This window comes from Myripristis murdjan, chromosome 5 (assembly GCF_902150065.1).
Source record: "Myripristis murdjan chromosome 5, fMyrMur1.1, whole genome shotgun sequence".
In the NCBI taxonomy this organism is placed as follows: domain Eukaryota; kingdom Metazoa; phylum Chordata; class Actinopteri; order Holocentriformes; family Holocentridae; genus Myripristis; species Myripristis murdjan.
In genome coordinates, this window is record NC_043984.1 from 11,427,965 (window position 1) to 11,440,836 (window position 12,872).

At 41.4% G+C, this 12,872-nt stretch overlaps 1 protein-coding gene across 4 annotated transcripts; it reads right to left on the reverse strand.

Annotated features, from left to right (window-relative positions):
* Positions 1–90: 90 nt before the first annotated feature.
* On the reverse strand, positions 91–12,440 carry LOC115359408 (poly(rC)-binding protein 2-like). 4 transcript variants are annotated; one of them, XM_030051888.1, is made up of 13 exons: positions 12,250–12,440; positions 10,701–10,835; positions 10,258–10,281; positions 10,121–10,153; positions 9,743–9,859; positions 8,682–8,813; positions 8,390–8,518; positions 8,143–8,217; positions 7,312–7,353; positions 5,942–6,014; positions 4,242–4,294; positions 3,728–3,897; positions 91–1,412 (listed from the first exon to the last, which is right to left on the reverse strand). In XM_030051888.1, exons 2-13 carry the CDS (start codon positions 10,767–10,769, stop codon positions 1,376–1,378), a joined length of 954 nt encoding a protein of 317 aa, XP_029907748.1. In that variant the 5' UTR covers positions 10,770–10,835; positions 12,250–12,440; the 3' UTR covers positions 91–1,375. The 4 variants fall into 4 exon arrangements, with proteins under 4 accessions (XP_029907748.1, XP_029907747.1, XP_029907750.1 ...); XM_030051887.1 differs by having other exon boundaries at positions 5,942–6,041; positions 12,250–12,438; XM_030051890.1 differs by lacking the exon at positions 7,312–7,353 and having other exon boundaries at positions 12,250–12,438.
* Between the last annotated feature and the right edge of the window lie 432 nt (positions 12,441–12,872).

Sequence of the window (12,872 nt, forward strand, 5' to 3'; positions counted from 1 at the left end):
CAATTTAAAGTAAAGTAAAATTAACCAAAACTTGTGTGTGTTCAGCTTCTTGGCCCTTCCAAAGGCGACTGACAGAATTCTCACACAATATGGGGTTTGAGCATTTTCACATCTTTATTTCTGTATTTTTTAAACAATGTTGTGGCACCCAGGTCTACAGTCTCAAAAACGTGCACAAAAGTTGTTTTTTTTTCTCTTTCCTGCAAATAAAAAAAATAAAATCTGACTTGAGCAAAGCAAAGAGCAGGAAACTAGTGTTTGTTAACTCATGACCCTTTCTTTGTCTAGTTTCAGAGCTTAATGATTCACTTCTTAGCCTCATCACATTTAACAGACAGACCAGTCAGTGTTCAGGAGTTAATCCCCCCTTTGGTAGTTAAAAAAAATATTTCCTCCATTTAAAACAAATATTCCAACTTTTTAGTATATATCAGTCTTTACAAAAAAGCGAGGAGAACCCTCTCTGCTTCCTACCCCGAGAGCCAGGCCCGACCCCAAAAACCTCCCATCCCCAGCAAAGTATCAACACATGTTCATAGGGCTTCAAGAGGGTGGAAAAACAGGAATGACATGGAGAGACAAAAAAAAGTGACATGCTTGGTAATACAGTTTAAATTATTTGAACAAATTCAATTGCAAATCTGAGTGTTAGATCCATTTGTCATCATAATCAAACATCAGTGACAATACAAGCTACATAATCCTCCTCAGTGACAAACTATATAATTCTCCGAAACTTCAGTGACAAAAGGTGTATTCAATTTTTACAAGCATTCAAATCACATTAAGTGGTGATGGGAGTGGCTGCTGTTTATATCAGAGACGCGAGTATGGACATTAAATGATAGACCAACATTGGGGGATTTGGGGGAGGAAAAAGGGGGGTAAATAAACACAGAATAAAACAGTCACTCTATTCTTATTTTTGATACTTTTTTATTTTTCCTTTTTTTGTCTTTTCCTTTTTAAAGAAAAAAAATCTGACTGTACAGAACTAAACCTATATGCCTATTCAGAGTTTTTCAACTCTACTCTTTTGTGATGGCAAAGAAAGAAAAGAAAGGGAAAGAGAGCAAGGGATCCATCCATCCAAAAAAATAAAAAAAAAGAAAAGAATAAAAGAAAAAAATCTAATAAATCATTAAAATCTCCAACTGGACTCAAAAAGGAATTAAAAACCAAATTCTTTTGACTAAAAACAAAAAAACAAAAAAATAAATAATGAACGCAGCAGATCAAATCGGTGGCGGTGGGTTATGATTTCAACTGAGGGAGAGGCGGTATAATACATAAACTTTTGAATTGGATAGTTGCATTGACTGCGTATGGGAGCCGATGGTATAAAAGTGAGAGTTAGTGCAGATGCAGTGTCTTATCAGTTGGCTGTCAGTCCTGTGGCCTCAGAGGAGAGCCTGGAGAAACAGAGAGAGAAAGAGAGAGAAAGAAAGAAAGAGTGAGACAGACAGAGAGAGTAAGAGAGAGAGAGAGAGAGAGAGAGAGAGAGAGAGAGACACCAGAGACCAGGGAGGGAGAGAGAATAAGGCATGCAATCAGACAGACAAGATCATTGTCAACTGTATTTACATTACATTATCATTATAAAATGTTACTCAAAAGCAGATCGTCTCAATTAACAGGAAATTTATGCTCTGGCATGAAAACAGCACTCGTTGGCCCACACCCTTTCACCAACAGCCTTCTCAGACAGCTGTTGCTGAGACCACAAAATTCGTGTTTTGTAATGCATTAGGGGTAAGAGGGAGTTTAACTGGTTGGATGCGAATAAGAGCAGGCCCTATCAGTTTCCAGACACTCAGCAACTGCATTATCTAAAAGGGTGACTTGGTGCAATACCTGAGGGCATATTACTTGGGTTTGAACTTATAACTGTTCCTTACATAAGCAAAACTTGTGGTGATATATATGCATATCATTATGCCACTTAACAATATAGTCACTATAAAATTCACTACTGGTTAATCCAGATATGGAAACCTATTCCCATTAAGTTGAGTACAGCATGACATCTTATAGAGAGCCGCTACCTGAGCAGACCTTACACACAAAAAAAGAGAAAAGAGACAGATGCTTCGGTAAAACAAGTCAGTTTTGGGAAATTATTCGCCAGGGTCCATGCAAATTAAAGAGTTCAAAAATCCCTTAGAAACATACTGGACTCATAACACAATCCTTCAGAAAGGGAGAAAAAACACAGGACAAAATCAAGCTACAGGTGTGTACTCCGATAAATATGGCAGCAGCCGTGTTTCTGGCTTCATAGCATTTGTTTGTGTGTTGGTTGTGTGTTTGTAGTGAGCGTGGCACAGCCAGATACAAAAGCAAGTGCAGGTACAGACAACAAGGAGCACTGTCAATACTTGAGTAGTAGACATGTGTTTCCGTCATTAGTAAGGGGAGAGCCTTCGCCTTTTAGACTTGGAGCCCAGCTCGGGGGCGATTTTGGGCTCGGGGGGGATGGAGTGGGCGGGGTTACTCGCCCCGCTGACAACATGGAGGGCCAGAAGAGGGAGGGGCTTGAGACTGAGGAGACTTGAGACACAGGCAGGAGAGCTGGGGAGCAGGGTGTCAGTGGAGGAGGAGGAGGAGGAAGAGGAGGGAGGAGGCGGCCCTGGAGCCAACATGGACAAAGGGATGGAGGCTGAGGGGGGCACCACACAGGAGGAAGAGGAGGAGGAGGAGGAGGAAGAAGAGGAAGAGGTAGCAGCGGAGGAGGTGGTGGTGGTGGTAGTAGTAGTAGTAGTAGTAGTAGTAGTGGAGGGAGGGCACAGGCTGGTCTGTTCAGGGTTCAAGGAGGAGGAGGAGGGAGGAGGTTTAGAGGACTCTACACTGTAGAAAGAGACAAGGAGAGAGAGGGACAACACAGTCGGGATGGGTCACAGGGTAGGCTGGTGAGTACTGGGGAAGAATTAGTAGGGGGGTGGCGGGGGTGGAGTGGAAAGGATTCACAAAGGGATGTGATAAAAAAGAGCATTAGAAATGAATGGGCATGATGCCAATCAATGCCAAAAAAATGACAAAAAAAAAATTTCAAACTCTGGTGATGGCTCAATGTGAAGGTAAATCAGGGGTAGAAATAGGGGACCAACATAAGCACACCCTGACAGAGCTGGAACATGACAAGGTGATGAGTAACATATGTCTGGCAGACATATCGCACCAATGGGACGAATGGCCATTAGAAGGGGTGCAGAGATAAAAATGCAATTTACTGATTTATTTCAATGGCGCACAAAGTCAAATGCAAAAGCTCTGTGCGTGATATAGGAAAGTACGTGGGCCAGTTGTACATTTATTAGTCATATAAACTATTCTACTCTGCAAGCATTAGCTGACAGGCTTGGGGGGTGGGTGGGAGGAATGAAAATCAGTGTGAAGGCAATGCATGGCACATAACAGGGTGAATGAAGGAATTCAAGAAAGAGACATTAAAAATGTGACCAAAAAGGCTCAGAGGCTGAATCTAATGTTAACATTCACAGTCTAGAATTTCAAACTACGATGATGCAGACGGGAAGTGTGATTTAAATTTAACCTGAAAGGACTGCTACATCCATAATACAATATTCTTGTTTTGAGATAAAAATAAGAAAAAAATAAACAAACCAAAAAACTAGCCGATGAATGTCAACATTTTCTGAGGATTGTGAGGCCTGTGAATGAAGAGGCTACATGGCCTCCTGAAAGTTGGTTTTCCTGCACATCTCACCTTGCGTTGATGAGGTACTCCGCCAGGCTGATGCTGGCAGGGGAGCCGGTGATGGTGACTTGGCGGTCGGTGGATCCGTCCACTGGATTTGCAATCTTGATCTGGGCGCCCGACATTTGCCTGATCTCATTGATCTTGGCCCCCTGACGGCCGATGATGCACCCAATCAACTAGAGCGGAGATGAGCAAGAGAAGGAAGGCACAGAAACATAATTAGCCCACAAAGAGTATGTGAATAATGCATACACCCCGTGCATTATCGTCAGCATGTTGCTCCCACTGAACAGGTAAAAGATAATGACTATGTACCATTTTCTTCACTTTCATCACGGTTTTAATCCTGCAGAGCTAAACGAGATGACTGCCATTACTAAAGAAACTGTAATGCAAATGAGCGTCGTACAACGTGAATGAGACAATGTGCTCTAACTGCAGCTAGAAAGTGAGGCTGTCTGTGTTACATGCAGCTGCACAGCCGGTGAAAAATGACTTTGGCTCGTTTGCAGGTACTTACGTCATTTGGAATGGTCATCTCATGGGAACTAGTTTGGGCAGAAGCATCCATTCCTGACAGAGAAATAAACAAAAAAAAAAAAAAAAAAAAAAACAATCAGCCAAAATAAAACAAGCAATCTCTATGCACCTTGAATAGAATGAAAGAATGGAACGTGGTTGAAAAGGTTGGAAAGCATAAAATGACATTTTCATTTGAGCAAATTTCAATCCTTATAGTTTAACAGGTTTAGATAGATGTGACCATATATACTGATTACAATTAGCAACCAACTAATGGAAAAAAGCCCTGCCGAACCATTTAATAAGTAAAAGGTAATGAAACAGAATTTTGTAATCAGAAACCGGAAAACACCATTTCCCAAAAACGTCCAGCGCAGCAGCAGCTGAGAAGGTTTGTACTTGAGTGACAAGCTCCATAGTTTATTTGAGAGGTCAGAGCAACAACGATGCCACAATAATGGCGCAAAAACTTTGTGCTGTTTTTAAGTTTCATTCCAGACCCCTCCATCCCCCTGTAGTCTTAGGTTCTACTTACACAGAACTCTCACTTCATAATTGTGGTACGCTAACAGGAACTTATACAGTAAGGAAATTAAACTAGAAAAACAAACAGCACCACAACCAAAAAACAAGTATATCTCTGTTTAAAATAGTGTTTGGGTGTTATACAGTTAAAGTTTATAGAAGGGTCGGTATTCAAAACATCCCCCAACAGAAGAAACTGGGACTCAGGATTTTGAAATGGATATCACAACCAACTCAGTGCTGAGGCAATATCAGTCACGACAGATCTCCAACAACAGTCCAACTCAAAATAACCAATGACCTTAACAAATATGGTGAACAAAATAAGACAAGTCCTACTTACAGCATCTATCATCTGAATCTGGATACACACTGAGCTCAAACATGCAATGTATTGCTATTAGCTCAAGCTTTGAAAAACCACAAGCTCCCTGGGAGCTTAAATGCTTTTCCCACAGCAGTAGTGTGCTGTACTGTATCTGCGCATTTATGGCACATGAGAGATGAGTAATACACAGGGTCAACGCTCAACAACCACCTCCATTTCTACAGTTCTCATAGTGGAAAGTCAAACAAAGTAATGAAAGGGACAAAACAGACGATGGGGAACAACAAAACGTTGCAACAATGAGAAACAGAAGAATCACAAGCGCTAATCACTTTGTGGGCCGATAAGAAAGTGCAGGGCGATGTTAATCCTGCAGTGTGCAATGGAAAACAGTTTAAAAATAAGTCAAAAAGTAGGTTATGTCAGAATACTGACAGTCCCCCTTCAGTGTGTTAACTGGAGGAAACTACAGGAGCTGAAAAGTGGGAAATTAACTATTTACTTTAACCATGGGTAAATATTTTACTGAAGTTATAGTGCATCCTAAACAAGGTCTCACAATATCAATCCTGCACCTTACAATGCCAAATTATACGCAGGTCTATCACAGGCACAGCACAGTACTTGTTGCAATGGAAAGGCCATACTGGAAAAGCTTTCTTCTATCAAGACTGTTGAAGTTACGTTAGTGTTTCTTGAATTATAGGCAAGAAACACTAGAAACACAAAACTATGACTTTATGTGCTTGGATCCCAAAAGGACAACTCTTCATTTTTGAGCCTGGCTTGAAGGTTAAAAACCCCTTGCTTTAAACAAAGGACACGAGCCGGGCCTTACTGCGTACCAGTGAATCCCTGGTTGCTTGGTGCGATGGGGAAAGGGCTCTGCTGCATAGCCAGCTGGTGAAGCTTGGTGAGCTGTGGAGAGATAGCAGCAGAGGAAGACTGTGAGAGCAAGAGAGGGGGCAGGGAGAGAAATGGAGAAAACACAGGAAGAAGAAAGATGGGAACAAAAATCACAGTCAGTACAGACAACTACACAAACAAAAAATACCTCCAAAGAAAAAAAAAAAAGAAGGGTTTCACACATAACACAAATATCCTGGTGTGTTGATCTCTTATCCTGTCAGAGAGCTCTACATACTGTATATCACTGCTGTGTTTCATGACTTGTCTATGTAGGGTACCCCATAAGTATTCCTCCAAAGAGCGGGTTGCTTCCTGTCGTAATGTCTGCTTGAAGTCTTCAGGATGAGGGGAGAGCCACAATACAGAGGGTAGGAAACTCTCATTATGCAGGGGATTGCCTAACCAACACCAATACAAATATCCAAACATCAACTGAGACAATTAGTCTCAACTTTGCATCACACCAATACACTTTATAAGCCTGGCGTGGGGAAATTTGAGGAATTTGAGGCTACCGGGTCAGGCAGTTTGGTATACTTCAAAAATAAATACAGGAATATAATTTTAAAAATGATCTCAGATCAAACAAACCCAAAAATTCACTCAAATATACATGCTACTGTGGTATATTTAAGTGGCAGTTCCTGGCTGTGACGCTAATATTCAACAGCAGGTAAAGGTAATAATAATAATAATAATAATAATGACGATATAGGGTCTATCACATCCAATGCTCATGAAGGAAAGTCCAGTTCAAAGAAAAAAAAAAGAGAGAAAGATTAATTGAGTCAAGAGACAAGTGGGTAGAGCACGAGGAACAGTAATAAATGAAGGGTTAATGCAGTGGAACAAAAAGAACATGTTTATCTAGGACAGACTAATGAATGAGACATGTAGAACAAAACAGGACAAAAAGGCAGAAGCAAAAAAAAAAAAAAAAAAACAGAAAAGGATGAGCAGCAGGAACAGACTGTTATTCATGGAGGGGTGGAGAGTCTGGACAAACACAACAACGAAATGTCTATTCATTCACCAACTGTCTGCCAGTCGACTGAAGAGCTATGCAAACATGTAAAATAACCAACAATGCTGCACTCGAGCGGTTACAAAAACCTCATAATGGTGGCTTGGAGGGAGACATAAGAAAAATATAACAAAATTAGGGGTGTGTTCGGCTGCGGCCAAGTGGCTCTAGCACTGAATGTGGATGGTGGGTGGGGGTGCACGCGCATTTGGGAAAAAGGGAGACTGGTGATTATGGGGAGGTGGGGATGCGGGGGCATGTGGAGACGTCTACTGCACTTACATCTGGCTGTGGAATGGCGTGCTGTCCTTGTACGGCATATGCCTGAAACAAATGAGAACAAAGCTTTCATAGGCCGCGAGACTGACTTGTTGGTTAAGCCCCTTCAGCGGCTTCTATACACTATCCCGCTTCAAGACTCCAACACATCCAAGCTTTGAGACAGGAAACCAAATAGCTTTTCAATGCACTGTCTTGTCCAAAGTCTCCACATTATTGGGAAAGAGAAATCTTAAAAAAGACATCATAGTGAAACCAAAGAAAACTAGAAAGGAAGAGATTTTCTTCAAAGGATAAAAAAGGGGGTTTTAGTAAGATAAAGAGCCTTGTTAAGATGACGAGTGGTGGAAAAGGACTCGTCATTAGAGTTTCAGTTCAAATCAGCAACAATGGGTGGGAAGTAGGCCGTGTAACCTCTGAAATTTAACACTTGAAACAGAAAACCAAATTCTGGAGAATCACACAAAGACAAGAGAATGCCTGGTGACAAACTGCCTCGAGGGCAAATGCCTCATAGTCAGCAAGGTACTGAGGCTAGAATCACTGCGTTAACACACGCTTACAACCAGCTGCTCTGGATCCACCTACTCTTGGCAACTGTTTTGTATGGTCTTGTCCAAACAAATTCAAATCGAGAACTGGAACTGAATTCTCAGTCAGGATGTTGAACGTTTTGATGGAGGCAAATTCAAGGCCTTCCATGAATACAAAAACCTTATAAAAAGTGCATAAGTTATCCTTCACAAATTTGTGCCTAAACCTCACGAGCCCAAATGGTAACAATGTCCCCCAAAATCATGACCATCCTGTAAACTCCCATGTCCCTGTGTGTACCTGTCCGCCTGCGAAGATGACTGGGGATCCTGAAGGCTTGGGTCGGTAGGGGATAGTGACCCCCTTGGGGGGAGACTGCATGGGAGAGGAAAAGCACATGGCACACGGTCAGATTACCAGCTACAGTATCATACAGCTGTTCCGCAGCAGACTCCAGCCAAGCAATCAAAGCACAGTGCATCATTAATCTACAGGTCAACACCAACTTGCCCCTCATTTGTTTCACTGCACTCACGAGTCCACTTACCTCAAGCATGACCACACAGATCTGCTTCACACACTCGATAATAGACTGAGGCGTGCCAGCGATGGTGATGGCCCGCTCTGTGGAGTTGGGGAGCATGTCTCCTGCCACTTGTACCTGAGCACCGGTCGACTGAAGCACATAAAAGGAGTGAGGGAGATACCAGATTAGCTGGTGTAAAGCAGTAAACTAGTGCTGAAACTCAGTTCACAATTTTGAATTACTTGCTCTGTCTAGCACTCCCAAGTCCCTAGGTTTGAACATAATGATTAATTATAAAGGCCATTACACAAACCTCTCGGATTTCCTTAATTTTGCAGCCACCTTTCCCGATGAGGGAGCCACACTGGCTGGCAGGCACCACAATGCGCAGGGTCACTGGGGGCTTGCTGGTAGCTGTACTGTTTGTCATCGAGCTACTTATGTCCTGACAAAAAAATATGGAGAGCAGGTTAAACTGTCTGGTGCCCTGGTGGCTGAGTGGACAAACTGTGCTGACACAGGACTCCATCTGTCCACTTTCCTTGGCTGCACGATTTAACTCTGGCTCAATTCCAAATGTAGCAGTAATGTGACAGTTCTCCCTCATCAATTTCCTACTTTACTCTATACTTAGAAACTGTTCCTTGTACATCTGAACAGATACATGTGTTGGAACAGATAATGTAGCCTTGGTTAATACACAGCTAGGACTGTGTAATGTGGACAAAGTTAGCGTCACAATAATAATGGCAACATGTTGATAGATGTAACTATACCTGCAAGCACATGCAAAATCACACGTTGAATAATATAATTTATGTTTATCATATTGAGCAGCATGTTACATAAAATATAACTCTAACTTGTTTCCAATTTTATTTTGTGGCACTTTACTGTGTATTTGCTCAACATCATTAAATAAGCAAACTCTGTATCATAATAACTCTAATATCGTTAGTTTACCACAATATGATTCTTTTGAAAGACAATCTATAAAAACTCTGAATTCCTGCCCAGCCATACATACAGTTGGTTGGTTTTAAAGCACATTTAGTGATTTGACAATGTGATACAAGCCTTGCTAGTCCAATGTTAGTACTGATGGTGGAGGACTTAGACTTCCTTGTTTGCAGTAATGCAGAGAATGCCTGAGCAGATACCTAAGGAAATTTAATTTTGCCTGACTTAACAATTTAGGCATTTTACTGCTGCTGTACTATTTCAATCACAGCTTGAATTTGTTTCCATTTAGTTTTTGAACATCAAGAAATACTGCTTTGCCTTCATAGCCGTTTGGATTAAAGAAACCATGATGGCTAATCTACAGTATGGAGCCTTACACAGACCTGGGGGCCTGTATTAAGTGGGACGTACCTCTTCCAGCTTTTCGATGATCATGGAGAATGCTTTGAAGATGGCGGTGGTTGGACCTGCCAAGGTTATGATTCTCTCAGGACAATTACCCTCAGAGATGTTGATGCGAGCCCCACTCTACAGAAACAAAGACAAGGCTTAAGATGTGTTTGTGTGAACCAGGGAGTTCCTGTTTCAAAAACGTTCCTTTCCTCACATCAGATGTACACAGCCAACAGGACAAACCTCGACCAACTCGACCAACCAACAGAAACACAAGACAAGAGTAGCGACAATTTGGAATCCTGGGCATTTTGGTGTTCTTATAAATAATAATAAAACAACTGCTTTTGCTGTAAACCATTACTAGTGTAAAGAACTACATAGAAAATAGCTCACCTCTTCTCTCATCTTCTTTACAGATTCACCTTTCTATTAGCAGGGAATCAAATCAGAGTCAGTTCCTTCATCAACTGTACAGATTAAAACAATCTTTTAATTATTGCATTTTGATGAAAAAGTATACAGTGACCTACCTTGCCGATGATGCTTCCAACTTCCTGAAATAAGGAAATTTATTTAATTAAATTATGTTGGCTAGATCATCTTTTTAAGGCTGTTTTTAATCACCAGGGAAGCAGAAATAATGCTCGTGAGAGTAAGGAGCTCTATAGCTATAGCTCATCTTTTTTTGTCAGCCAGGGAAAAGGTGGTGGCTCATATGCTGCACAACACATTTTTTGCTCATGTTAAATATTGCCAGAGGGCACGAGTGCAGTGACATTAGCTAAAGGCATAGGCACGTCTGAACTCTATAGCCTTCATTCGCCCAGGTCACATGCAAGAAACATCATTCATCTTTGCATCCATCACCAAGTCAAAACCCTTATTCATCACATCAAATTCCTTGGCCTAGATATGTCTTTCAGGGACTTCATTACCATAAATATAATGACAGGGGCTATTACAGTGACCTCACCTTGCCATGCATGAGCAGCCTGATGGTAAGGGTGACATTGAGCCCTCCTTCAATCACACCGGAGTCCATTACTGCCACTGAGAGGGAACGTAGCTGTTCAGTACAGGACTGGGGTCTTTGGTCACCGAGATGGATCTGGAAGGGACGAACAGACGACAGAGACAGAAATAATATAGAGGAAGCTAATATGACCAAATTAAAGCATGACTCAGTCAGGAGTCACACTACAGGGTTGCCGATTAGGAACAACAAATAACAGAAAAAATAAACATGCAGTATCTTTCTCGTTAAATTATTAATAAACAAAACACACACAGATTTCAGCATGTATGGCACCCACTGGAATGTAACAACATTCCTATCAAGTACACGGTGTTAAATTTGCATACCTTATGGTATTTTACCTGCTGTGGTATAGCAGGACTTTTTTTGGGCTGCTACATAATTTTAATGTGTAACCTTCAAACTACATAGTATCCCTAAAAATGCTGTTATAGGATTGCTGTTTTTTTTTTTTTTTTTTAAGAAAATTTTATATTTTAAGACTCTTCCTACTTACAAAGAAACTTCTGTCCTCAGCAACCTCCTTATGGATACAGATAAAAGGCAACTTGGCACAAAATAAGGTGGCAGATGTAAATGACATCACTCCACCAAGTCCTTCCAGTAAGCTGATGTTACTTAAACAAAACCTGCAAGTCACTCGACACCTGACTATGATATATGCCTTAAAAAGACAAACGATAACTCAGTCAGTGAGGGCTGACTGTACTGTAACAACTAAAAGCAGCAGCATTCACAGCTAAAAATAAGTCAAGTATAATTCAGAGCCATACTGTGCCATGTAGAGGCTTGTTGTGTGATTTTCCCAACACTGGAATGCAGCCACGGCCCAATTTAACCGTCTCCAATTTAAAGATATTTTTTAAACACCAACTGATAAGCACAGGATTAAGCTGTTTAGCATGATAGCCACCGTTCCCTTGATCATTAGTCAAGTTTTGTCAACAAACTAGTGTACTATTATAGCTGCCCTTAGTGTTATTTGTCAAGTATCCCGTGGCATAATTTCCGAGTTTGTTTGTGGTCAAAGGCAGCATTTAATTTCCTTAATTCGCTTGTTAGTTAAAAGTAAGCCCAATTAACTAGTAGTTGTAACTGCGCTAGCCGGTTAGCATTGGGGCTGCTCGCCGTGCTGAGAGGAGAGGAAATGAATGGAGCATGTGTGCGCTACTTAGCAGGCTAGCTAGTTAGCTTTACTATGAATGGCTTGGCCAGATGTCAGCAGCCGACATGGCAACGTGGTTGAGTCTTTTTTTCTCTTGGTATCAACAGGAAACAACCGACAGCGGTGCTGGAAAACTACGTACAAATAACAATAAAGTAACTTCCGTGTGGCTAGGCTACAAATCCCACTGTGGAGACTGCATGCTCATCGTGCGGCCTTGTTAGCAGCCCGGCTAACCGTGTGCTAGCTGCTGGGCGCGATTTCTTTCCGCTACTTCTGACCACAACATAAAATTAAAAACAGAGCCGAAACAAACCTTACCTGGTTCGTGCGTTGAGATGTGATCGGGGGGAGGGTTGGGGTTGTAAGGGTAGAAGGGGAGAGGTTCGGGAGGGTAGAAACCCGGGGGAGAGTTTAGAAAGGACTCGGGGAAGAGGGAAGAGTGATGTGAGATCGAGCTCCACTCCTTTACACAAAGACAACAAAATTATAACCTCTGAACTTTCCCCTCTCACACAGCCCTCCCCCATGCCTGTCGCCCTATGGTCACCCGGCTCATCAGCTGCCTGCTGAATCACTGCTTTCAAAGTTACACGGTGCACATATTTGGGGATATTGTGCTACAATATGGCAGGTTAGAGGGAGAAGTAATATCCTGAAAAATGATAGTTGTTTACTAGAAACCGCGGACGAAATGTGACATGAAGAAGAAACTCTAAATCGTAGGAAAAAATTGATTGGATTTCTTTGATGATTTATTTTTAATTAAACTTCATTTAAAAAAGGCGATTTCCCATCTTTTGATTCTCCTCATATTAAAAAAAAAAAAAAAAAAAAAAAAAAAAAAAATGTTTTTTTTTTTTTTTTCTTTCCGAAAAGCCACTTGTGGCGATGAAATGTATTATCTCTCAACGTGTAAACCCAGACTGTTTATGCCAACCTTA

What these genes read in the sequence shown, in the direction of transcription:
- LOC115359408 (XM_030051887.1), bottom strand. Translation starts at nt 10,769, where the DNA reads ATGGACTCCGGTGTGATTGAAGGAGGGCTCAATGTCACCCTTACCATC. An exon ending in TCTGTGTGGTCATGCTTGAG is followed by an intron (nt 8,218 to 8,389) that starts GTAAGTGGACTC and finishes TCTCCCATGCAG; the next exon opens with TCTCCCCCCAAGGGGGTCAC. An exon ending in TCATCTTCGCAGGCGGACAG is followed by an intron (nt 7,354 to 8,142) that starts GTACACACAGGG and finishes CATTTGTTTCAG; the next exon opens with GCATATGCCGTACAAGGACA.